Source organism: Equus caballus, chromosome 1 (assembly GCF_041296265.1).
Source record: "Equus caballus isolate H_3958 breed thoroughbred chromosome 1, TB-T2T, whole genome shotgun sequence".
In the NCBI taxonomy this organism is placed as follows: domain Eukaryota; kingdom Metazoa; phylum Chordata; class Mammalia; order Perissodactyla; family Equidae; genus Equus; species Equus caballus.
Genome location: NC_091684.1, coordinates 159,894,135 through 159,918,657, shown reverse-complemented (window position 1 = coordinate 159,918,657; position 24,523 = coordinate 159,894,135). Strand labels below are relative to the sequence as shown.

Genomic DNA, 24,523 nt, shown 5'->3' with positions numbered 1-24,523 from the left:
CTGTAAGGTCTTGGCCAGTGGCTAGGAGTCCCGCCCACAGGAGAAGGAGGAGGTGAGAGGAATAGAGTTCTTAAAATTGCCTCCGGACACTAACATTCTGATTCAATGATCAACATTTTTAAAAAACAGGCAGTCTCTTAATACTGCTTTTGATTTCCAAACAATATAGTGATATCCAGCAGTTCCAGTAATAACAAAATAGCACAAGCATTCCCTAACACTTACTGCGTGTCAGGCACTGTTCTAAGCACTTTCCGTACACATTAACTCACTCGATCCTCGCCACAACCTCAGAGGGAGGGCTGTGCACCACCATCTTAGGAGGGAGGAGACTGGGGCACAGAGGGGTCACATACCACAACTTGCCAAGTCACATGGCTGACAAGGGATGGAGCTGGGGTGCTATCCCGGCAGTGCTGACTCCAGAGTCCAGGTTCTTGACTACTAGGCTGCTCCTACCACTTCATGCACTTGAACCACTGCCGTGTACCTTTATCACACAGAGGGCAACATCCTGAAACAAAGGAGTGACGTGCCACAGCCCTGGAAGTCCGTGCCAAAGAGGCTCCCGTGTGTGCGACCTGCTCCCTACCTACTGGTGGAGAGCAGGGCAGCAAACAGGAGGCAGAAGACCCGGCTTGGGCTCACTCACCCTTTGACTTTGTGTGGGTTTCTGAACAATGCTACCAGCCTGAGGACTCTCAGGCTGTCATTAGGTTCAAATAAACCTAAACTTGCAATGGAGAGAGTATGCAGCTGTTTCAAAGCACCTCCTTCCAGCCCAGCTCACTTCATTGATGACAGTAAGACCAGAGAGACTACACGACTTTCTAAGTTTGCACAGTAAATACCACACGATATGCAAAAAGACTTTGACAACTAACCTGTAACAATTACTAATACACGGTCCTGCCACAAATGGCTGATCAACCTTCCACTGCCCAGGAGGAATTCAGTTTCACATCCAGACTCTAAGAAGCCCATGGTGCCCCCTTAGATCAAATCTGAGATCAAATCAAATCAAATTCTTAATCCTTCAGACGAAAAAAAAACCCCAGCAATTTTGCTGGTGACTCAAGAGTGATTCTTGGCAAGAGTCTCTTTTCCTTAATCTCCGTGGCTAAGTGCACTGCTGGAGCCAGCCTGTGTCTGGACTGATGCTGTGTGCCCACATTAAGTCAGCTTCTAAAAAATTCCCAATGGTACTAAGGGACTATGTAATATTCCTAGTCTAAAAAAAGTCTATTTAATGAAGCCTCATTTAATTAGAAACATAGAGGTAAAAATAGAGTATAAGTCCAAAAACACATGTATGCATTCTGTTGTTGCTAAATCATTACACAAATGTAAGACAGTAGAGTTTTTTTAATCATCACCATCATCAGGCCTGGATAAAATGATTGGACTCCTGGAAGTACTGTTCAGACTCCTTCAGCTCAAAAGGAAGTTTCAAAATTTCAATTCTTAAGGCCAGTGATCACAGTTATTTTTCAAAAAGAAAGGGGCAATGAAGAAGTAAATGAGACTGAGAATTTCTTCTGTGGAAGACTACCTTTTAAAATTATACTAGATCCTACATTAAAAACAACATCTGTAGCTATCTGGATTTAAAAAGAAGACTACCATTTTTAGAAAAGTAGATTGAGGGAAAAACATGAATCCAATTCAAAAGCAGACTGCAGGGGGAAACGTCGGATGCCAATTCCTGACTCTTCTCGAACTGACGGAAACACACTGGCGGTTCCCAGGACGCGTGCCCTCAAGGTGCCGTTGGTGTGTGCATCTCCTCCACCGGGAGGTGGAACTGCCTCCTCATAGCAGACTTTGGAACTCCAACAACCACATCCCCATGCAGCAACTCCAACCTAGGTCCGTCTGTGGAATTCCTCTCGAAAGTGGAGCAGCACAGCGGAGTCTTAGAATGTCACATTAAAGTTGTTTCCACAGAACTCTTTTTGTTTTAGACTCAGCTCTTTCTTCTATTATCCAAGTACGGAATTTCTATAATGTGAGACTGCCTTTTTGGGAATTTGTCTTCAATTCTCGGAAGTGCCCTGTAGAACCCCTGTCATTTTCTTAGAAACCAGCCTTGGAGATTGACACTCAGGCTCCACCGCTTTGCTTAATGCTTTGAGGCTGGTGTCACCCTCCAGGCATCATCGGGTATCACCTGGCAAAGGACTAAACTCTTTTAAAGATGCCCCTGGGAGCCGATGTCCAAGCCAATGCCCTGTAATGAGAGGGCCAGGGTAATGAGACCCATCCCAGGGTGACCGGTGGTTGCCCAGTTGGGTGGCAGGGGAAAGTTCTCCTCAGCAGACAACCAATTCTCTTCCCTACTCAGGACTGTATTTTGACCTGGCTCCCAGAAAAGATGCTGTGGAAAAACGAGTCTGCCTGCCTTTAGAGCTAATCCTGCTGGTGTCCCCCAGGGAGGCCATAATTACGCACACACCTTTGAGCACCCTACACTAGCTGACTCTTTCTTACATAAGTGCTGGGTGAAACAGCAGCATTGTCAGGTGGATATGGGATACGACTTAATCAGGTTGTTTACTCTTAAGTATGCTATTAATATACATGAGGTCCATGCTGACACAGGAGCATCACATAGGCGTGGCCATCAGGATGGCTGGAAGGACAGAAACTCCTCTTTGCTGGTGCTTCCTGAGGTGCAGGGTGATAGAGACAAGGGAAGAGGAAACCCAAATTCTAATCCTGTCTCCGCCTCTTCTTGGGTAAGTCATTTTACTTCTTCGCTCTCAGTTTTCTCATCTCTAAAATGGCCATAGTATCATCTGTCTTATTAACTCTGAAAAGGTAGTGTATATGAAATCATTAATCTATAATTTGGGATATAATCATTATCATCTTCATCATCCTTGCTGGCAGGCTATACTAAGGACAGCCTTACAAGGTAGATAGAGGGCAGTAGGCACTCATTCTTAGCCCAAATGTCATGCCATTTGGCAGCTCAGTACAGTGGGCACCAGCAGGACCCTGGGCCAGACCGCCCAGGTTCCAATGCCAGCACTGCCACTTTTCAGCTGAGTGATCCCCTGGAAGTTAAATTAACCTCTCTATGCATTAATTCCTCCTCTCTACGTTGGGGATAATAGTGGCACCGATGTCATGGGGTTTTTGTGAGGAGTTAGAGCTAATATATAAGTTTAGCACAGTAGCTGACAGAGTAAACACCATGTAATTATCTGCTGTTATTTTTCTATGTATTCTGAATTTAACACTGGATTCTATAACGCATGGATTATTTTCAGCAAATTTTAAATGCTGAGATAATGAACCTCGCCATTCAAAATCTTTCCCAAATGCTTCTTTTCCATACTCATCTGCTGTATGTTTGGGATTTGGGAAAAAAAAAAAAAAAAACTTGTTAGGAAAGTAAGTCATCTGCCAAAATAAAACAAGCCAATAGCCATTTTTCCTAGTTTTTGTCCTTGTGAATATGGACTTTGCAAAATGGGAATTTGCAAAAAGTGGCAGCTTATTTCTTTTTTAAGCCTTTGTCAGTCAAAAAGAGTGAAACTAAGGGCAGTAATGAAACCACAGGATTCTAGGCAGCTTTCCACGGAGAAGGATCCTGTGCCCTGCACCTTCCAGGGCCTCCGGAACCCTCTAGGGTCAGTCTTGGGACAGGAAGCCTGGCTGTTCCCTGCCCTGTGACCATGGCTCCCTGCAAGGCCCTGACGGGGGAGCTTCTTGTCCCACTCCCCCTCAGCTGTGGTCCACTCCATCCTGAGGGACCCTCTGGTGTTCTCCCACCCGGGCTCAACCCCACTTCTCCCACAAGGAGATGCTCTGGTGCCAACCAGGGCTGCTCTGGAGTGGAGGACTAAACTCCTCCAGAGGAGAGAGTCCTGAAGGTGGGAAAACTCCTCTGGACAGAATTCTGCAAATCACTGTCAGCAACAAGATGGAACGTCTCTGTGACTCCACCTACATCATCAGCACATTTCTGTTTATCCTACCGCCACTTTCCCTTGCTGCCACTTGGATGCTTTCTTTGATTTGCGATGGGAGCATAACAAAGCCCTTAAAGGACAGCACAGGTCCCGAGAGAGTCCAGTTATGCACAGAAGGCACCCGTGGAGGTTGCCAGGGCGGCCTTCGGTAGAGCCACGGCACAGCACCCGGGCACATCATTCACTCCACAGTCCTTGTGAACGGTGCCCTCTCGGGCTGTGCGACGAGGGCCTTAGCAGTCAGCTGGGAGGAGCCTTTCCTATTGTTAAGAACATCTAAAAAGGAGAAGAGCAGTTCAAGTCTCTTGTCTGTTGGTTCTAGTCCCACGTCTCTCTAAAGGGGTTTGGATGACCCCCTACCAGGCTCTGCACCCTCCACAGCCCGCTCCCCCAGACCAACCAGTCTAAAGTGGCAGACTTATAAAAGAGAGGAATGGAGGGGCAAGGGGAATGACAGGAAAGAAGAATGAAAAGGTTTTTTTTTAAAAAAAAAAGGCCAGGAGGAGTGACAAAGAGGAGGAGGGGAGGCAGGTAAGAAGGTAAGAGCAGATCATGTCTGAAAGGGCAGAGCTTCATCCAGGAGAGGCTGCTGGCTTGTTCTCTGCCCCTGCGCCCCTTCATGTCACTGGGAACTCTGGGGGAAGGGTTAGTGGGCAGCAGAAATACAACACATCTCCAGTGAAGACAAAACCACAGTGACCCCAGGACTTCACATCTACACAATAACGACCATGTAACAAAATGAACTTTTGGTGTTGTTTTGACTCTATTTCCCCTGCCCCGTTCTAATGAATAAGGAAGCAGCTAAAAGCATGGGAGTGAGAAGCATAAGGGACAACCAGGGAGGTGGGGTGACCTGTCCTGGAGTAATCAACAGACTAAATCTGGGTGTCAGGTAAACTTCAGGGGCCCTCTCGGCTAAGCTCTCTGAGCAGGAAGGAGGCCCCAGCATACCACACCTGAGAGCTGGCCATCTAGCCACCACTTAACATTGCCAGTGATGGGGGGCTCACTACCTCACAAGGCAACTTGATTTATTTTTGTGCAGCTCGAATTATTAGAAATTTGTTGCTTCTACTGTGTAGCCTTATAATGTCCAAGCCTGGGCCTTAGCTCTGCCCTCTGAAGCCACCCAGAATAGGTATAAACGATCATTTCCTATGATAACCTTTCGAATATCTGAATATGATAAGCATACTCTCTATAGCCTCTCTCTTCTAGAACAGACATGCTCCGTTCTTCTGTTTTTGAACCTTTACACATAATTAGCAAGAATTCACAGAAAAGGTTTAAAACAACCTGATCCAAGATGGCAGTTTGCTGGTCCTTACCGATTCAGGAAAGCATTTCCAAAGCGACTAAGCTTTCGAAACGGCTTTTTGGGGTCCACGACTAGAGCATTCCCTGGGGTGCTGCCCTCCGTCTCCCCGTACATCACGGCGATGAAGGAATCGGTGGTGGGCTCTGGACCAATCCTCATGCCGGGGAAATCTTGCTCCAATAAGTATCTGGGAAAGAGGAAAAGACAAGAAACTCAGCATGTTGTCACAAGAGGTCAGACAGTTTCCTGTTTAACATAACCATTTACAAACCTAGAAATAGAACCCCCAAGACAAGGAGAATGATTAGCATTACATTTTTCTGCTAATAATGAATTTTCAAAGCTTAAAATCTACAGACCTACTTTCCCCCCAGTGTAGGGAGCCTAGGGAAGGAGGTCAGGCGTCTTGCAGATTCGCTGGGCTTTCTCAAAGTGCACCTTTGCTCAGCACGCGGTTCTCGTTTGCGGTTCCCTTGGCGCAACAGACACCACCCAGAGAAGTGTACCCAGTCATCTCCTAGGCATCCTAGAAGGCCCTACTCAGGTCCATCTCCTTTAGGGAAGCACCCCTGTCCCCCAGTGTGGTGGTGATGCGTCCTCTTTGGGCCCTGGGCACCCTGTACCCACGGCCATCATGGTACTCGCCATGGGTACTACACTCCTCTGTCTGAAGGTCCTTGCAGGCAGGCCCCGTCTATGGCCAGATGCATATCCCCAGCACCCAGCACTGTGCCTGCCCACAGATGGCACTCAGTATAGTGGATGAAATAATGAAGCATCTTCTTCCTTGTCCCTGGCAATCAATGAGGCCGCCACATCCTCCCTTGTGCATTTTACAGCTCTCTTGGGCTCCTGGAGGTCGTGGCCATGGAAGACGATCTCCAAAGAACTCAGCAGCAACAGAGGCTGCTATGGGCATGGGGGTGAAGGAGGGGGGGCTCAGATTAGATGTCACCAGGGCCATGGCTAGCCCTGTGTACAAATTGGAAAAGATGCCCCTCGTTCTAGGCAGACACAGCCCTGCACTCGGATCACAGACAGCAAGCAGGACACTAGCTGGATATTACCCCCCACAGCCCCCCTGCCAGGTGCCCTCATATAGTTTAACCTGCACAACTGTATACAGTGGCCCTAGCAAACGTCATTGAGGGTCCTTATTCAGGGGGCAGGAGACCAACTGATGTGATATACAGCACAGGACTGGCTCAATGACACGGTTGGGGTGGGGCAAGGGAGCCAGAGGCAGAGCGGTGGGGAAAGTCTGCTTTCTGCGGGAAATGGCTGAGTCCTAACATAGCTCTTCCCTACCCCACCAGCACTCCCTTCACTGAAGCCACTCAGACGCCCTCCCGCCCTCCCCACCAAGATTCTTTCCGTGATGTAGGAACACACTTATGTGTATTCAAGCATATATGGGATGCGGGGGCAAAGACCCCTCCCTCCTTCCTTTGCAACCAAGGGGAATACGAAAAAGGGACTATTTGGGAACACATCTTCCTCATTACCCAGCAACAGGTGGAAACGCGACACCTTCAGAGAACACTTGACAGTGACTGTGAACGGGTCCTGGGGTGGGGGGCAGTGGAAGAGAAGCCCTGTTTGCGGGGACGGGGGCAGAGCTGTGTCCCAGCCCCGCCAGGGAGACGATCTTCACCCTGGGGACGAGGCTCACGGGCAGAAACCCACATGACTTCCTCTAGCTCCCCACTCCTGCAGCTAACAATCGAGCTGGTCCTAAACGATCTCTTTGTTTCTAAAATGTTCTGCCTGATCAAATTTAAGGCCAGAACCTGTGATTTTATTTCCAGGGACAGAGGGAAAGAACTGAACTGTTAACTGTCCAATAAAATTTTGCCATCTTTCTAAGAATAAGAAATTAAGCCACTCTTTAGATCTCTGTTTGCTATGTAAATAAAATCAAAATTGTCCAGCAATCTTAGCATGGTATCTTGTAAATATTTAATTGATTTCAGTGCTAGTTTTAACATCATCCAAATCTTCTACATTTCTGTGAAGTTGTGGAGTACCAGCCTAGATGCATCATTCAAGCATGTCCCCTAAATTTAGAGTAAATGAGGAAAAAATGTCAGCTAATAGCACCCAGCATTTACCAAGAACTCCCTGTTTACCTGATGTGGTACAAAGCCCTAATGTGCACAACCGTTTCATTTAATCCCAACACTCTGAGGTGGGTGCTAACACCATCCTCATTTTATAGGTGGGAAAACTCAGGCATCAGACAGGCTAAGCAACCTGCCCAAGGTCACACAGTAAGGGCTTCAGTGGAAATGGAATACAGATACTTGGACTCCAGTTCTTGTGCAGACTGGGTTCGAGCTCGTGGTTTGCCTAGAGTTGAGGAGCATGAGGGCAGTGCAGGGCCCTCACGCAGAGTGTGCCCATGGGCACAGGCTCCACGACCTGCAGCTTCCTCAAAGTGAGGGAAAAGAGCTCTCCAGAGTGCTCTCCTGCACGGTCCTGGGGCTGCCCCATGCACAAGGGGCCAGCTCTCCCATTCTCCCCGGAGAGAAGCTGGGGAGAGGAGGTGCTATTTTTTTAAACATGTTCAAATTTAATTTTCAAAATTTTTCAAAACGTTTCCGGGCACCTAGTAGACTAGTAAATACCCTTAGGCACAGAAATGCTCCTGTTTATAAATTCTTGTGCAATTCCACACCAATCTCAGAAATCTCGGTAAAAGCTACAGTGACGGTGTCTCACACCTTGTGGAACTCGAGCACAGACAGAGTGCACATGGTGTGTGGATCTCACACACACAGATGGACGTGGAATTTAGCTTTTACAGCCACTCTGGGCGCTCAGGTCCGAAGTCACCCAGCAGCAAAGCCAGAATTCAAGTCCAGATCACACCCCTCCCATGTCCAACTTGATTCCCATGCCCCACGGCCCAGACGAGGCTGCGCCAGGAGGCCTGTGGGAGAGACGGAGGAAGGGGAGAGGGCCGGGGCTTGGAAGAACAGCAGCCAATGTCACCAGGCTCCCTGCAGCACGCACAGTTCCCAACTGACTAAAGAGAACCTTTGTTCAAGGGTTGGTATGAAACTTGACAGGCGCCTTCCCTCAACGTTAACAGCAACGGTTCGCTGGCCAAGGCAGCGTACGAAAGGTCACACACACCAATAAAACAGACAAAGCCAACAAGAACTGTCGCACTACCTTTTAGGGGAAGAGCTCAGAGTTGAGTTCCACCTTGGGTGGCTCTCTGTGATACGGCCCCTCCTCAGCACCTTCCCAGGGCTGGGTGGGGGAGGATCCTCCAGCTCCAGGCTGCCTGGAGGTGAGCAGGGGGCTCAGGCAGGGGTGGCGGGAGTGTGGGTGCCGTAGTCCAGCAGCGAGTCACCAGCGAGGCAGTAACTCACTCACACACAAAGGTGTGTAAGGCAGACCGTCCTTGCCAAGGAGTGCCTGAACTGCTTCCTGATGTTTCGTTTACATACAAAGCACAGAAAACCCCACTAATTTTGGAATAACGGGGGTTTCAATGAAAAACCTAAAGTATGAAATTATTTAAAGTAGAGCAGGTGTTTCTCACTTTCAAGTTCATACTGTAAGAGAAGCTAGAATTTCCTAAGGAACAACCCTGCCAAAGAGAACTTGAACGAATAATCATTTTTAAAGGTTGCTGCTAATGTGAATCAGGATGAAGTAAAAGATGCCCGCTGAACTGTGACCTTGGGAAATCATTCAATCTCCGAGTCCCAGGCAGAGAGGAAGAGCCTGAACTACGAAGAATTACTGTATTACATAGCTTGCTTACATTATTAATTTGCTTCGTGATACTTTCTTCCACAGATAACAAAAAGCCAAAAATCAATGTTCAATTTCACTATCAAAGTAATGCCAATTAAAGATTTAGCATATTAGCACTTTAAAAAACTCATAATACTCAACGCTCCTGAAGGTGCAGTGAAATAAACACCCTTATGTATGTTGGTGGGGGAATAAGTTGGTATAACCTCAGCGGAAAGCAATTTGATACTTTGTGTTAAATGCCTTTAAAATGGGGTAACTCTACTTTTTGAAATCTATCCTTAGGAAAAATCCTAGACACATGAAAAAGATTTTGCATGATGTCCATTGTAGCATTATCTATAACAGCAAAAAAAAATTTAAAAAAACATGTGTTCTCTTCCCCATAGCTTGTATCTCCTTCTACCACAATATAAAATTTACTTATCTATTATTATTTGTTATTTATTCCCTGTCTCCCGCTGGGGGAGTGTAAGCCCCATCAGGGCTTCTTGTCCGTTTGGTTCACTAACGCTTCTCATATGCTTGGAAGTCTCTGGCACAGGGCTGGGGTGCTCAATGCCCCCAGATGCCTGCATGTTGAACAGCACCTCCTTAGCGAGGCCTTCCCACGAGCACCCTGACAAAAGGAGCCTCTCCAGTCTGTCTGATCCCCCACCCCCTCCCCCCATTACCCTACTCATAGCACTTACCATATCTGAAATTATCTCATGTTACTGTTTGGGTGTTATTATCCCAGGATGGTAGAAGCACCTTGAGAGAGGCCCTCATTGGTCTGGCTCACTACCGCATCCTCAGCATCCAACACAGCATCTGGGACACGGTAGGTGCAGAACCAGCATCCGTGCTCTGACGGACTTCTCCCCTCATCCAGTGGCCATCAGGCTCCAGCCTCCCTCTCTCACTTCTCTGCTTCCTCATCACACCTCATTTGGGCGCTGGTCACTCCATGCTTCCCAGCTGCCTCCCAGCCCCCTTCTCCCCCATCTGCCCTGGAAGATCAGATTCTTTTTCTAAAGCACTGCTTTAATCAGACAGCCTTCACTAACGCCCCACTCTTTCCCAGAAAACTTCCCTTCGGGGACCTCCACCAGTCACTCCCTTCTACCTCACAGTCTGGGCTCTTGCTCCTCTCCTATTATGGACCTCCTTCCCTCCTTGATTAGCCTTTTCCAGGACCGAAATACCTGTCCCCGTCTTCCCTCACTTCATCTCTTCTGTCTGGTGGGGAATCACGTCTCATGAGCTCCACTCTCTATGCTACCCATTCTTTAAGTCACTTTACAAAACATCACCTCCTCCAGGGCAGTCCTCCCTGATCACTCCAGGACCTTTTTTTTGGCCACTTCCCACCTCCCGTTCTCTTGTGGAGCTCCTCATGGAACATCTAGTACTGGCGTTACCTGTGGGCCTATTTCTTCTCTTCTGACAGGTTGTGATTTCCTGCAGGGCAGTCCACACACCAGAACTTCAGAGCCCCAGAGTCTCATAGGAATCACCTGCTTCGACCCCATGTCTCCACAGGTGAAGAGACTGAGGATTAGAGCAGGAAAGTGACATGCTGCCAGTCAAACCCACTAGTGGCCGTGCAGGACTCGGAGCTCCTCCCTCCTGGCCCGGGGTCTTTGCTTTTACACCAGGCTCAGTCCCATAGCCTTGAGGTCCCACACAGCCCCAAGCTCCTGGGACCCTAAGTAGGACCTGTCAGATACAGGAGTTAATATATGACCCTCTGAGCTGATGGCCCAGAAGAGTTTCTACGCTGGGGGCCTGTGGAACTCAGACACACTTATGTCATACTGTGGGGCATGCAGGCACGTGTCATGTGCAGTGAGAGGACTAAGAACAACCAGGACACAGAGTACCCAACACGAGCAAGTGGGAATGAAGTGATGAGGTTCAAAACCAGCACCCGTAAAGGAGGAGTCTGAGTGGATCCTGAGGTGCGATGTTTGTGTAAATGGGTTACCCACACAGCCACAGGCACGAGGCTCAGCAATTGTGTTAAACATTTTTTCTTCTTTTTTGACACCTCAGAGGCTTACCCAAAGCTATGAGTTCCAGGCACTTTGCGTTGTTATCTGCAATAACAAGAATTCAAAGGAACAAGAGGCCACAGGAAGACTACAGAAAGAATCCACTGAGGTTCAGAGCTGATTAGCCCCCCAACAGGCATCCTGTGCGTTAGACGGGGCGTTTGTCCCCGGCTCCAGCTTGCTCTCCTTTTCCTGTGTTCTTAGAGAGGGCTGCCAACTCCAGTGGTGATTGCTCCGAGTCTCCAGCCAGGCCGGCAACGTAAAAAGGCAGAGACATTTGGAGTCCAAGCAGCTGGGCGGAGGTGGGGGTTGGGAGGATGGGAAACCACCAGGGACATCTCCTTGTCCCTGTCAGCTGAGGGCCACGATTTGCCCCACACAGATGGCTCCCGGGCACTCTGGCTGCCATGCTCAGTCTGGGCTCAAGGACCTGCTTTCAAACAAGCGTATATGTGGACAGTGTCTTTTTTCTTCCATTGCTTAGGCTAGAAACTTTTTTTAACTTCATAGAAAGTCATTTGTGACAAGGGGATGAAGAAAATCTTCCAGATGATGAAAAGTCCCTCAACATACTCAAACACCATCTTCTCAGAGATGGGCTTAAGAATGACTAACAAACTATAAGAGGCACATTATTCAAGGACAGACACCCGAAATTGCAGCCGCAAACTTGGTCCTCCCCGAATACTCATCCATGCATGCAGTCTGGGTTTTGACGGTCACACTTGTCCTTGGAATACTGGAAAAGGCATTAATTGTTTTAGTAATACACCTAAAGTCTCAGGACTTGTTATGTGCTGAATAAATTTACTTCATCCTTAGTACCTTATGGGGTAGGTGCTATTCTTCCCCCGTTTTATAGATGAGAAAACTAAGACTCAAACACATTAAGTGGTTTATTAGAACCTAGGATTTCTTACTCGTCCTGCATTCTGTGAATCATCACAAATGCCCAAATCTAAGACTTTTTAGTAGGTATTTATTAAGTAAACACTCTAAAAAGTAAGATGACACATGTATTTGGGGTGCTTTTGAGCATTATTTTTAAATTCTCAAGCCAAAATCTAGAGAAATGGCTTGCGTAATTATAATTAGGATTTTAAAAAATATACATCTTTCTGCATACACTGTCATCTGTGCCTAGAGTTTGAGGGTTCAATTCACTGATACAGTCTGGGACTTTTTTTTTTTTTTTTGAGGACGATTCATCAGCCACCAATCCTCTTTTTGCTGAGGAAGACTGGCCCTGAGCTAACATCCTTGCCCATCTTCCTCTACTTTATTTGTGGGACGCCTGCCACAGCATGGCTTCCCAAGCACTGCCATGTCTGCACCCAGGATCCGAAGTGGGGAACCCCGGGCCGCTGAAGTGGAACGTGAGCACTTGCCCGCTGCACCACCAGGCCAGGCCCTGGCATGGGACATTTTTTTTTTTTTAAGATTTTTATTTTTCCTTTTTCTCCCCAAAGCCCCCCGGTACATAGTTGTGTATTTTTCTTAGTTGTGGGTCCTTCTAGCTGTGGCATGCGAGATGCCTCCTCACTGTGGCCTGATGAGCGGCGCCATGTCCGCGCCCAAGATCCGAACCAGCGAAACCCTGGCCCTCCAAAGCGGAGTGAGTGAACTTAACCACTCGGCCACGGGGCGGCTGCATGGGACATTTTTTAAAAGAGCTTTAAACCAACACCAACAGTCATTTTATCCCTTTGAGTGTTACTAAGGGTTTAAACCATAGAGATGTAAAAGAAATATATAAAGTACAACTTGCGAGTTCAGTTGGAGAAGCAGCTTTATTTCCTTACTTTTAAATCCAGGGCTATGAGGTTAAACACATTTCAATTCATAATGAGCGTTGGAAAGTTCTCCATAATGCAGTTTTTATTGATAATACCTGATCCACTACTTCACTAGGAGAGGGGCTGAAAACAAAAGGTTCGACTTTCAACTCCGGTTTGTCTTGAATCTGGAAATGATGTTTGTAAAGCAGTTTCTTTTGTTTCTCTTCATGTTTAATACCAAGAAGTAGAAGTGGGAGAAGAATCAAATGTTTATTATCACAAAAGTCTTATAAAATGGTCCAGAATAGACAATTATTTCCTAGCAAGTTAGTACCACCACCACCACATACAACAACTGTTATGACACCGTGCGGGACAGTTTCTAAGGCATTTCCCACCTGTTTCATCACCTCATCCTCACTGTCGCTGGAGCAGGTATTTTTACCCCTAACTTATAGAAAACTGTGCTTATGACTAGGTAAGCAGCTTGCAGGAGACCACACTATAATGACTACTTTGAACATTTTGATATATTTCCATCCAGTCATTTCTCTGTGAATATAATTTTTTCTTTATCAAATTGGGATCCAAGTGTTTAAACAATTTTGCATCTAGATTTTTCACCGTTAGTTTTTCCTCATGCCACTAAAAATTCTTTGAAGACACAACTTTTAATGGCTGCATGCTATTCCAAGGTGAATATGTATGAATTTAGTTTGCCATTTCCTTACTGTTGGGCATTAAATAGCTTCCCATTTCTTGCTTTTAAAAATAACGCTGAGATAAACATCCCTGAACAGACATCTCATCTACTTTAAAATTTTAATTTTCTTGGAGTTATTGGAAAACTGTCAGACCAAGCTTCACTTCCATTTTAAAACTATACGTCTTCTTTAAGCGTGAAATCTAGCTTTTATTTTCATTTTTGTTTTTCCTTAGTTAAATCATTGACATTATCATCAGGACTGCTTGTTCAGATAACATCATCTTTGAAACTGCTGTGCCTACCAAAGGAATGGACATTAGCCTGTTGGACTGGGAAAGTGGAACGGGCTGGGTAAAGCCTTGTCACATCTCTGTTTTTCCAGCTATCAATGGAGTTTAAAGTACACGGGGCTGAGATGTGTCTAAAGCACACTGCTGTCTAACCTAAGCCAATCCCTGAGCTATTCCACTCCACCTTCCATGCTATTCTGGAACGAGGGTGGAAGAAAGGGAAAGGAAGGAAAGGAAGAAGAAGAAAGGGAGAGGAAGTTTACGGGAATCAAAGGCAACATACTTCCCAGTTTCTTCCTGTCCTGTTTATTTTTCCAGTCATTCCTTTGCTCATGCAGTGAAGATCTATTAAGTGTTTTCTATGTTATGACTTGTAATTTATGAATCAGACAGCAGACTTCAGGCTGACCTGGGAGCACTATAAGGTTTCATGAGGAGGCTATAGGATATAGTATGTCCCAAAGGTGCTTGACTATAGAACCATTTTTTCTTGGAACACCTATTAGTAATCTCCCAGAATTGCATTCCACAGAACACAGGTTAAAGGAAAAGGTTAAAAGGCATTTAGTAAAACTCAACATTTATTCTAATTTTTTCAAATGAAATTCTTTTAAAATTAGTAATAGAAGGATAATATCTTAACGTGATTAATTTATAAAATATTAAACCAACAGCTAACATCATATCTTAAGGTGCAAAACAAAGGCATGACCATTAAAATGAGAAGCTTGAGGGGACCGACCCCATGGTGTAGCAGTTAAGTTTGGTGTACTCCGCTTTGATGGCCCAGGTTCACAGGTTCAGATGCCAGGCACGGACCTACAACACTCGTCAGCCATGCTGTGGTGGCAAACCACATATAAAGTGGAGGTAGACTGGTGCAGATGTTAGCTCAGGGCTAATCTTCCTCAGGAAAAAAAAATTAGAAGCTTGATATGAATGCTCACTTCCCAATACAATAAAATACAAAACATAAGAGGAAACAAAGTAATCCTGAATGTAACTGATACAGCTGTCAATCTAGAAAATCCAAGAGAATCTACCGAAAAGTTATCAGAATAACTTGAATCAAATGAACAGATACAAAACGAAAACACAAACAAAATCAGTAGCTATCTCACGTCCCAGTAATACCTAGTTGGCAAATATAAAGGAAAAAAAAAATCTGATTCACAAAAGAGTATAAAATACCCCAAAACAACATTAATCAAAGTATATAGAACCTGTATGAGTAAATCAGGCACCTTCCTGGGATATAAAAAAGAAGGTCTGAGTAAAAGCAATGCTGGGTTCCCGCTTGGGAAGAGCAAATGCCAAGACATAAAGCAGTCAACACAAATGGATCCCAGCGGGATCATCTGGGAAGAATCTAATGAAATAATTTCAAGGTTCCTCTGAAAGAACAACAGGAAATGATGATTGACAGTATTTGGAAAGCAAAGAGAAATGAGCTCAGAAGGGTATGCACTACCACTTATTAAAGAATGTTTTAAAGTGATAATACGTAAGACAGTATGCTGCAGGTATAAGATGCCACCAACAGAATAAAAGAACGGGAGAGAAAGGTCCCAAAAGGTCCCGACATTTAATAAGTCAGCCTCTGAGGGAGCCTCATGCGACAGTGGGAAAAGATAGGATTACTCAAAAAATAGTGTTAAAAAAGAAAAAAAAACCCAAAATGAACACTTTTGAAACAGATTTCACTTCCAAGGGTGTTAAAGAGTTAAATATTTTAAAAAGCCTACCTAATAAAAGAAAATATAGGTGACTATTTACTGAATCTTAGCATAAACAAGGATTTTCTAGGCATAAGAGTGATAAAAGACATCATGAAAGAGGAAAAAAAATGTTAGATTTGACACAAATATTAAATATATCTGCACGTCAAAAATTATCATAAAAAATTTAAAAGACAATCCTCAAACTGGAAAAATACTTATAATAGCTATGACAAAGACCTGATAGCCATTATTGAGCAAAATTTTTAAATAGCTACAAAATAAAGACATATACTCCAAATGAAAATTGGGCAAAGTTCACAGCAATTCACCAAAGAAATATACACGATGACTATATATAAGGTCAACTTCACTAGTTAAAAAAAAAAAGAGCAAAGTAAAAGAAATTTTTCCTATAAAATTTGCTTTTAATAGTAATACTTAGTTTTACTGATGGTTTGGTGAAATAATGATCCTCATAGTAAATTCCTTGGTGGGAGTCTAATTTGCAGTAACTTTTCTGAATAGGAATATGTGTATATATATTCAGGATGAAAAAATATAGAATACAGTATATATATATAAAATCAGGAATATTATAAATTTGAAAAATATTTATACCTTTGGATACAGTAATCCATGCTTTTCTAAGCATGAGACAGCTATTCAAAGAAAAAACCTAGAAATAAAAGATTTATAGCCAAGAATGCTCACTGCAACATTATCATAACAGCGTAAAATTAGAAACAACGTTCCAGGCTGTATGACAGAATGTGAGGCCGTCTTAAAGTTATTTTTGGAGATTATTTAATGACACAAGAAAAAGTTCACTATATCATATTTAAGTGAAAAAAGGCTGTTTATTAAATTGTGTTGATTGCATAATCCCCAGTTTTGTAAGCACGGATTCCAGGTCTTCATCTAGGTCATTTGTTAAAAATGTGAACAGTTGGAGCTTGGACCACAGGCCATGGAAGGCCGGCTGAAGCGAGACTCTCTCTTCAGGCTGGATGGTTCAGTTGTCATGATTCCATCAATTGAACCTTCGTCTATCAATGGTTCCCAAATGTTTCCCGGGGGAGGCTGCCTAAGAATCACTCTGAGAGGTGGTTTATAAAAACAAAAACAGATTTCTGAGCCTCACCCACAGACAGTCCGATTCAGGAGGTGTGGGATGAGGCCCCGGCGTCCGCTTCAGAAGGTCTCCCAGTGATTCTGACCCGCAGCCAGATCCGGGGACCACGGCTTTCTAGTTCATAATTTTCCAAGGTTTTGAAAAGGATATTGAATGTCTTTTAGAAGTAAGCTTCTCCATGTGAGTTAAGGAAGTGAATTTGATAATTAACCACAGGCCCATTTCTCCGAATCCTCTGGCACTGCTGCCTTTTGTCGGGTAGATGATGTAATGAGTGGACAAGAGGCCATCCTACAGTGTCTTGCCAAGCTGACTGTCACTACTGCCACACCCCACCCACCCTGGAGCCCCCACTGCCCTTCTCAGAATCCTTGCTCTGAGTCCTGCCTCCTCTCAGGCTTCTGAAACACCAGCTGCTTCCCCTCTGCCGCCCCTTCCATCAACTTTTCACTCTGCCAAGGTGAACCAAACCTCTGGAATGCGGGGGCCCAGGGCACGCTTCCTCCCCTTCAGTGCCCAGTTGCTCAGAGTTTCTATATTTGACGCTTCACCTCCCACTCATTCCTCAACCCACCGCCACCTGGCTTCCATCACCACCACTTACTGACACGCCTCCTGCCAAGGTCACCCTGGCTGCTGATGGCTAATCCACTGGTTCCATTCCAATCCTTCTCCCAGAAGCATCTGCCACTGCTGACCGCCCGCTCTCTCCTTCCTTGGCTTTTGTGGGTGCTGTCTGCTGTCTCACCTGTCTAGCACCCGTTTCCCCTCCTTTGATAATGGTACCCTGAGGACCCACCTTTCCCCACTCCTGGTCCACATCATGGTTTGGGGGCTAAGCACCCCACTCTGGCATGGCTATTTCATTCCCCGGGCTCTAGCATTTGTTCAGGGATGGGCATATGGCTAGAGTCGAACCAATGAGACCCAAACCTGAGACTTTTGCTGAAACTGTTGGGGAAGAAGTTTCTTTTTTCTGGGGTTGCTGGGCTGGCAGAACGTGAGTCTGGAATTGGAGATGGCCACCTGCCCACCCCATGCGGGGCAACTGCCTGAGAAGGAGGCCAGCACGAGGAAGGCAGCAGACCTGAGAGACAGAGTCCTGAGGGCACCACTTGGGGTCCTAGGCTGGGCCTGAAGCCAGCACACCCCAGGCAAATCAGTTTCATGAGAAAATTTGTACCTTTGTACTTAGGCCTTTTTTAGTTGAATTTCTCTGTCACTTGCAACCAAAAGAGCCCTAAGATGGCTCTGAACCACCATCCTCCCCTGGCATTGCTTCACCTTTCGGGTGACTTTCTCCCCAGTGTCTCCATAAGCTCCTCTTCCTCTTGCTCCGGGACTCATAAGTCCAGCCCCTCGTGGACTCTACACCTGGGTATCCACTTAAACATAGGTTGAAATTGAAACTCGTAACTATGTCCCCACTCTCCTTCTTCTTGTGTCCCTATCTCAGTGGACAGTTCTACCATCCACCCGCTTATCCAAGAAACCTGGGCCTCACCATCGACACCATCTCGTCCTGACTTCCCGGTCTCCTTTGGCAGCTAACTCTGGCTCATTCCTCAGGGCTCAGCTTTTAGGTTGCATCCTCAGCGAGGCCTTTTCCAACCTCCAAGCCTGAATGAAGTGTCTCTCCTATGCGTCCATCCCATCCTGTGCTTCTAGTGTCATAGCTCTTGTCACTGTGAACACTAATGGCTTGTTGATTCTTTTCCATATTCCCCATGAAACTCTAAGTTCTATGACAGCCGGGCCCATCCCTGAAATCAATATTATTTGAATAAATGAACACTGGGGTGTATAAATATGATCTTATATTGTATATTACAAATATAGTCTATTCTTCTGTAAAAAATTAAGTATTTCAGAGATCTGCAAAGGGCACGGTATTTGACACAGATTTTCAGGGGCTCCAGCGCCTGATGAGGGTGAGAACCACCAGAACTCCCACAGTGTCTCTCTCATGGGATTTCTTTTTAATGGGTGAACCAGGCTGCCTTGTAGTGAGTGCCTTCACTTTTCTTCTCTTTAATAACTGAGTCTAGAGCTTATCAAAGGAAAGAAGTATAGCTTTGTTCTTAAACAGAATCTATTTCCCCTCTTTTTTGAAAACTGGGACATTTGCCTGTTTTCAATTTTCTGATACTTTTCATAGTCTTCATAATTTCTTAAAAATCACCAAACACAGTTCTTTGAGCACAACTGCAAGTCCATGCTATACGGTCCTCCCACCCATCTACCCACCAGGTGTTTACTGGGCCTTGCTTGAGCCAGACCCCGGAGAGCTCCTCATTCTCTGGGGTCAATTCCCCTCAGACATGGCTGGGCTCCCTTCTACCATCTCTGGATCACTTTCTTTGCCAGAAAAGGAGGAAGCAAAATAATAGCTGAGTAGTTCTGCTTTCTGTTACTGTTACCGCCAGAGGCCACAGCAGTGGGCCCATCACTTCCTGATTCTTTTTTTTTGGTTCTAATTCTGCCTAAAAAGGCTTTTGTATTGTCCGAGGCATTTTTGCCCTCTCAGCCCACTCTTTCCGGCTTCTTAATGTTTCACACTCTCCATAAACCTTGTTTCCACGCTTGCATATGGAATCGCTGCCCCTTTTTCCCTATGAACACTATATTTAAATAATATCTAAAGTTTTAAAACACAATTACCTTATCAAGTATTTTATAGGAAAACATCATACCTGATTTTACTAACTTGAGTGTTATGAAGAATGAATATGCTTACACACTGACAAAAACATACAGGGAAAAAACCATATAGGGATTGTGTGGTGGCTATTTGCACCCCCTTTTTTCTCACGTGTGCTCCATAGCTCCTTTGTCCTTAAGTTCTTTTAGCTTATTTCCACTTTTTTTGTTTGTTTTCTTCCTGGCATCCATTTTTACTTTAAATTATTGTACCCAGATGCAGAAATCACCTGGCTGCCACTAACTGCAGAATTATGAAAATTAAATAAATCACAGGATGGTTAGTGATGGAGGACTGGATTGTTTTATATTTTTTATTGAGATAAAATTCACATACCATAAAATTCACCCTTTTAAAGGATAGAATTCTGTGATTTCACAAAGCTGTGCAACTAATACCACTATTAAATTTCAGAACATTTTCATCACCCCCATAAGAAACCCTGTACCCATTAGCACTCTCCTTGCCTTTTGCAATGTGGATCTCTAATTGTCCCGCCATTATTTGTTGAAAAGAATATTCTTTCCCCCCATTGAATTGTCTTGGAATCCCTGTAAAAACAAAGTGACCACAGATGTATAGGTTTATCTCTTGACTCTCAGGTCTATTCCATTGATTTATATGTCTATCCTTATGCTAGTACTACATTGTTCTGATTACTGTAGCTTTGTAGTAAGTTTCAAAATCAGGAAGTATGAGAACTCCAACTTTGTTCTTTTCCAAGATTGTCTGGCTATTCTGGATCCCTCACATTTCCATGTGAATTTTAGGATCAGCCTGTCAATTTCTGTGGGGAAGGCAATCGGGATTTTGGTAGAGATTACACAGAATCTGTGGATCCCTTTAGTGCAGCCATTCTAAAGGTATTAAGTCTTACAATCCATAAATATAGGATGGCTTTCCTTTTTTTTCTTTTTTAGGTTTTTACTTTCAACAAAACTTTGTAGTTTTCAGTGCATAAGTTTTACACTATTTTTGTTAAATTTATTCCTAAGTATTTTATTCTTTTAGATGCTACTATAAATGGAATTGTTTTCTTAATTTCATTTTCAGATTGTTCATTGCCAGTGTATAGAAATACAATGGATTTTCTATATTGACCTTGTATCCTGACACCTCACTGAACTCGTTTATTAGTTTTATGAGTTTTTCTTTAGGATTTCCCTAAATCGTTAGGATTTTCTGTATACAAGATCATGTCCTCCGAGAACAGAGATGGTTTCACTTCTTTCTTTCCAATCTGGATGACTTCCATTCCTTTTTCTTGCCTAATTATCTTGGTCTCTACCCTTTTAAAGCCTATACACTTTCTTGGGTGACTTCCCTCTTTCTTTCTTCATTAGATAGATGGAAGAAGGTGACAGAGTGTAGGAAGAATAAAGAAAGTGGAGTTATTAAAAAAACACAAGTTGGAACCATGTGAAGTGATTTTCAGTGACTCTCTCTTCCTCTCAGTGGAAATGTCTTCCTCCACAGCACCTGGGCCCAGGGATTTTCTGGAGGAATCTCTGAAACGTGTTTTCCTCAGGTTTTGGACACAAGCCGGGTAAGCCCAACATCCACCCTTCCTCGGCTCTTACAGAGTCTAAGACGACATGGCTACTCGCCCCGGGCCCATCTCTCCTCCTTCTCCGGACAATTCTCTCCTGCTGGTCAGAGGCAGAGCAACACTTCCTCTCATTGCACCCTCTGTCTTCTAAGAAATAAAACTGTCAGTGTGGCAACAGGTTTACCAGCTGTTCTGCTTCTACCCCAAAGAGACTTTGACAAATATCTCCCTCACATCTGAAGTCTCCTTCTGGGACAGTTTTGTGATCCATGTGAGGAGAGTCCACCCAGACTCTCCTATCTGTCCTCTTCCTTGCACTGGGGCCCCTCATGGTGATCTCCCATGCAGGAGTGTGTGTGTGTTTTCTTGACACTCAGGCTCTTCATCCACCCCATCTGGAAGACCTTTTCATCAGAACAAGGCCTACACTTAATTTCCTCACTCCAGATGAAAGTCCTGGTTCACCATGTTTTAGTGGGTCCTAGCTCTTCCCAGTCATGGGACAAAGGAGGGAAGAGTGAGGTTTCATGAAAGGTGTGGAAATGCACACCAAAGGCCTTGTTGAGTGGCTTTACAGTAAATAACATTTCCCTCCAAATCAGTGCAAGCTCTGTGATAGCATGTACAGGAAGCCAGGGGGATAAGAATCTATGGCTATGCAAACAGGTGCACCCTATCTCACAAGCAAGTGGGAGCTTCTGGTGCTCAGTGGCTAGACGTAAACAACCCAGGTACCACCAGCCTCAGAGAAAAGAGAGCCACGGAAGCAGGCAGGATCCAGGGCGGTCAGCACCCTGGGCCAAGACCTCTGCTCCCTGGTTCCAGTGTAGGACTCCCCAGGGGAGCTGTCCTTTTGTTTGGGGCTTTCCTCCCAGGAGCTAAATCTCTTCCTACTACCTTCCCTCTGAAACCAAACTCAGATCTTGGGTGCCTCACCAATCTTCCTGTTCACCCTGATTTGCTTGCAACCTCACAGGTTCACTTTGTGCCCTCTGCCTAACGACACTCTTAGGCCGGGAAGGTCTCAAGAGCAAGCGACTTCCTGATAAGGTGACTCCTCCCTCACTCTGGGCTTGCACATGGCTTGAGCGCCTACTGAGAAAAGGTCCATTTGGATGGAGTCACCAGGAGTCAAATCTCAAAATCTTTCTTAAAACTATGCTTAGCTATTCCACAAAGCTCCCTCTAAAGGAGGCAACAAAGAGAAGAGTGAGAAATGATATAATGAAATAGTAAACTGAAAAAAAGATCCATTCATGTGCCTGTACATTGTGCTCTCCTGCCTCAGACTTGCTTATTATCCAGGCTATGGGAACACAGACAGAGGGCCACATCACATCCAGGTTGGTTCAGCGTCAACAGGGGCTCCCTAATCACACACGGGACAATAAAACCCTCATGGTAAAGACAGACAGGAGGGACTGTCCGGGGTGCTGTGAAGATGCCACCACTGATGTCTAAGATTATTATACTTATAACAATGCTACCTTCTTATCCTTCATCTGTATATTTCAAAAGGTCCACCTCCCACTCTTGTACCACTTGGTCATAATACTTCATTATCCCATAAACTTAAAAATCAGTTAGTATTACTGAGAGCTTACATATATTGTCTGTCATCTTTCAAAGTGCCAGTTACTATAATATTTCTACAGTTCATTTTGAGTGTCTAGGGTGACATATTTAATACTATTTTCCTATTTTCAGCTTTTAAAAAGAACCAAATAAAGCAATTTTAGAATTATTTTCTTCAGTTTTCCTTCACATTCAATTTACTGCCTAGAACTATATTTCAATATAGCTTATTTGCTTTGCTAAATTCATTCATAGTGTATCTGCAGGCCTGGACTGAACATATTTCCTGTAGTGACAACTACTCTATTTGTGGGAACTATTTAGGTCACTGGAGTGGAGAAAAAGAGGCCGCTACTTAATAGAAATGGCATGTATCCAAATATAGAGGCAGTTCTCCGAACACCTGTTGGACATCAATGATGAAGAGATTGTTACAATTTCCAAAACCCTGGACCCAAACCTTAAACGATCAGTCACTTTGTTTCAACTGACACAAGGTTTAACCCAGGAAAACAAGTCTCCTAACCAGAGTCTCAAAATGCAAGATGCCTTAGCAGTAAAATAGCCTCTTCAAAAAGCAATGTTTCAATGTAAATTTTTTTCCCATCAAAAATCAGTTCGGAGGAAGCTATATTATGGGAAGTTTAGGGCACGCACAGTAATTCTTTGCTTTTGGAGACAGCGAGCATGCCAAATACTTTCAGTTGTCAAGGGTGAGCTAAGAGAGACTGACCCAACCAAGAAACGGAAACTAACGAACAGTAATATGACACTCCCCTTTAGTTCCACTGGCCACGGGTTGGTGGGCTGCTACACCCAGCTAACTTCCTAGGGCCGGATAAAGGCGAGACTGTGTAAGGGCTGAACGATGGCGGCCTCTCTCCCTGCCTCCCTCGAACACCGTGGCGGTGGTGGTGGGGTTGGGAAGGGGATGGGGTGGGGGGCTGGGGGGGTTGGGAGGAGGATGGGGTGGTGGTGGCGTGCAAGGACCTCAAGAGAAGTGGGCTTGCAAAATACTCTCTACTGTTGCCACATTCATTCATTCAATAAAAAGTTATGCGCCAGGCACTGTGCTGGGGCTTAACTCCACAACTATGACCCAATGGTCCATTCTGATACCCCACATCTCTGTCCCCATTTCCAGCCCTAGGCCTCACTCGCCCATTAGTAAGGTGCTTATAATCGCCTCGCTCTTCCTGCCTTCCCCAGGCCCCCAGGCCAGGGTGACAGGATAAAACCAGCTGGAGGAGTGCCTTTCCAAGAGCAAGAAGGAGGGCCCGGAGTACGCGGAGAAGGGGTTCCAGGTACCCTCCTGCCCGCGTGGGGAGAGCCAGTCCCTCCTCGGGAGGCCGCGTCCTGGGGCGGGGCTGCGGCACCCAGGCACCGCGCTCCGACGGGGAACCTGAGGTCACGCCGCTGCTGGAGGCGGAGGCAGCGGCGAGGGGGTCCGCGAGCGGCAGGAAGCCCGACGGCGGCGGGAGGCGGTGACAACGCGCGCGCACGTGGGGAGGATCGCTTCCACCCAGGTGGTGGGGCAGGACTCCAGCAGGGGTGAGGGCGGGGCGGGTTACCTGATGAAGGTGGTCTTGCCTGTGCTGTACTGGCCCACCAGGAGGATCATGGGCTTGTTTTCGAAGTCGGCGTCCTCCAGCGCAGGCGAGTGGAACTCGTGGAAGCGGTACGCCTCCTCCAGCGGCAGCACCTTGCGCAGGTAGAGCGAGCGCAGGCCGCCCGTCACGGTCTGCACGGCGTCCATGCCGCCTGCGCGCTCGCGCCCGCCCGCCTGCCGCCCCATCCAGCTGAACATCTCGCCGCCGGTCCGCCCGTGCGCTGCTCCGCGCCCGCCCTCTCACTGCCGCCCCGCGCTCGGATCCTGCTCCGGGTTCGGACCCTCCCCGGCTCGCACTGAGCTGTCCCCGCTGCGCTCGCCGCCGCCCGAGCGGGCCCCGCCTCGCGCCGTCGC

At 45.8% G+C, this 24,523-nt stretch overlaps 1 protein-coding gene across 2 annotated transcripts in view; it reads right to left on the bottom strand.

Moving 5' to 3' along the window:
• Positions 1-24,523, bottom strand: part of EHD4 (EH domain containing 4) — a 75,632-nt gene extending 51,109 nt beyond the window's left edge. The window contains exons 1-2 of one of the 2 annotated variants that reach the window (XM_023619430.2): positions 24,132-24,523; positions 5,312-5,488 (exon numbers count right to left, since the gene is read on the bottom strand). In XM_023619430.2, the coding sequence (XP_023475198.1) occupies positions 5,312-5,488; positions 24,132-24,367 (413 nt within the window). In that variant the 5' untranslated portion in view covers positions 24,368-24,523. Of the gene's footprint in view, positions 1-5,311; positions 5,489-10,475; positions 10,837-24,131 lie in introns of those variants that run through there. The other variant, XM_070238811.1, reaches the window with a different exon arrangement.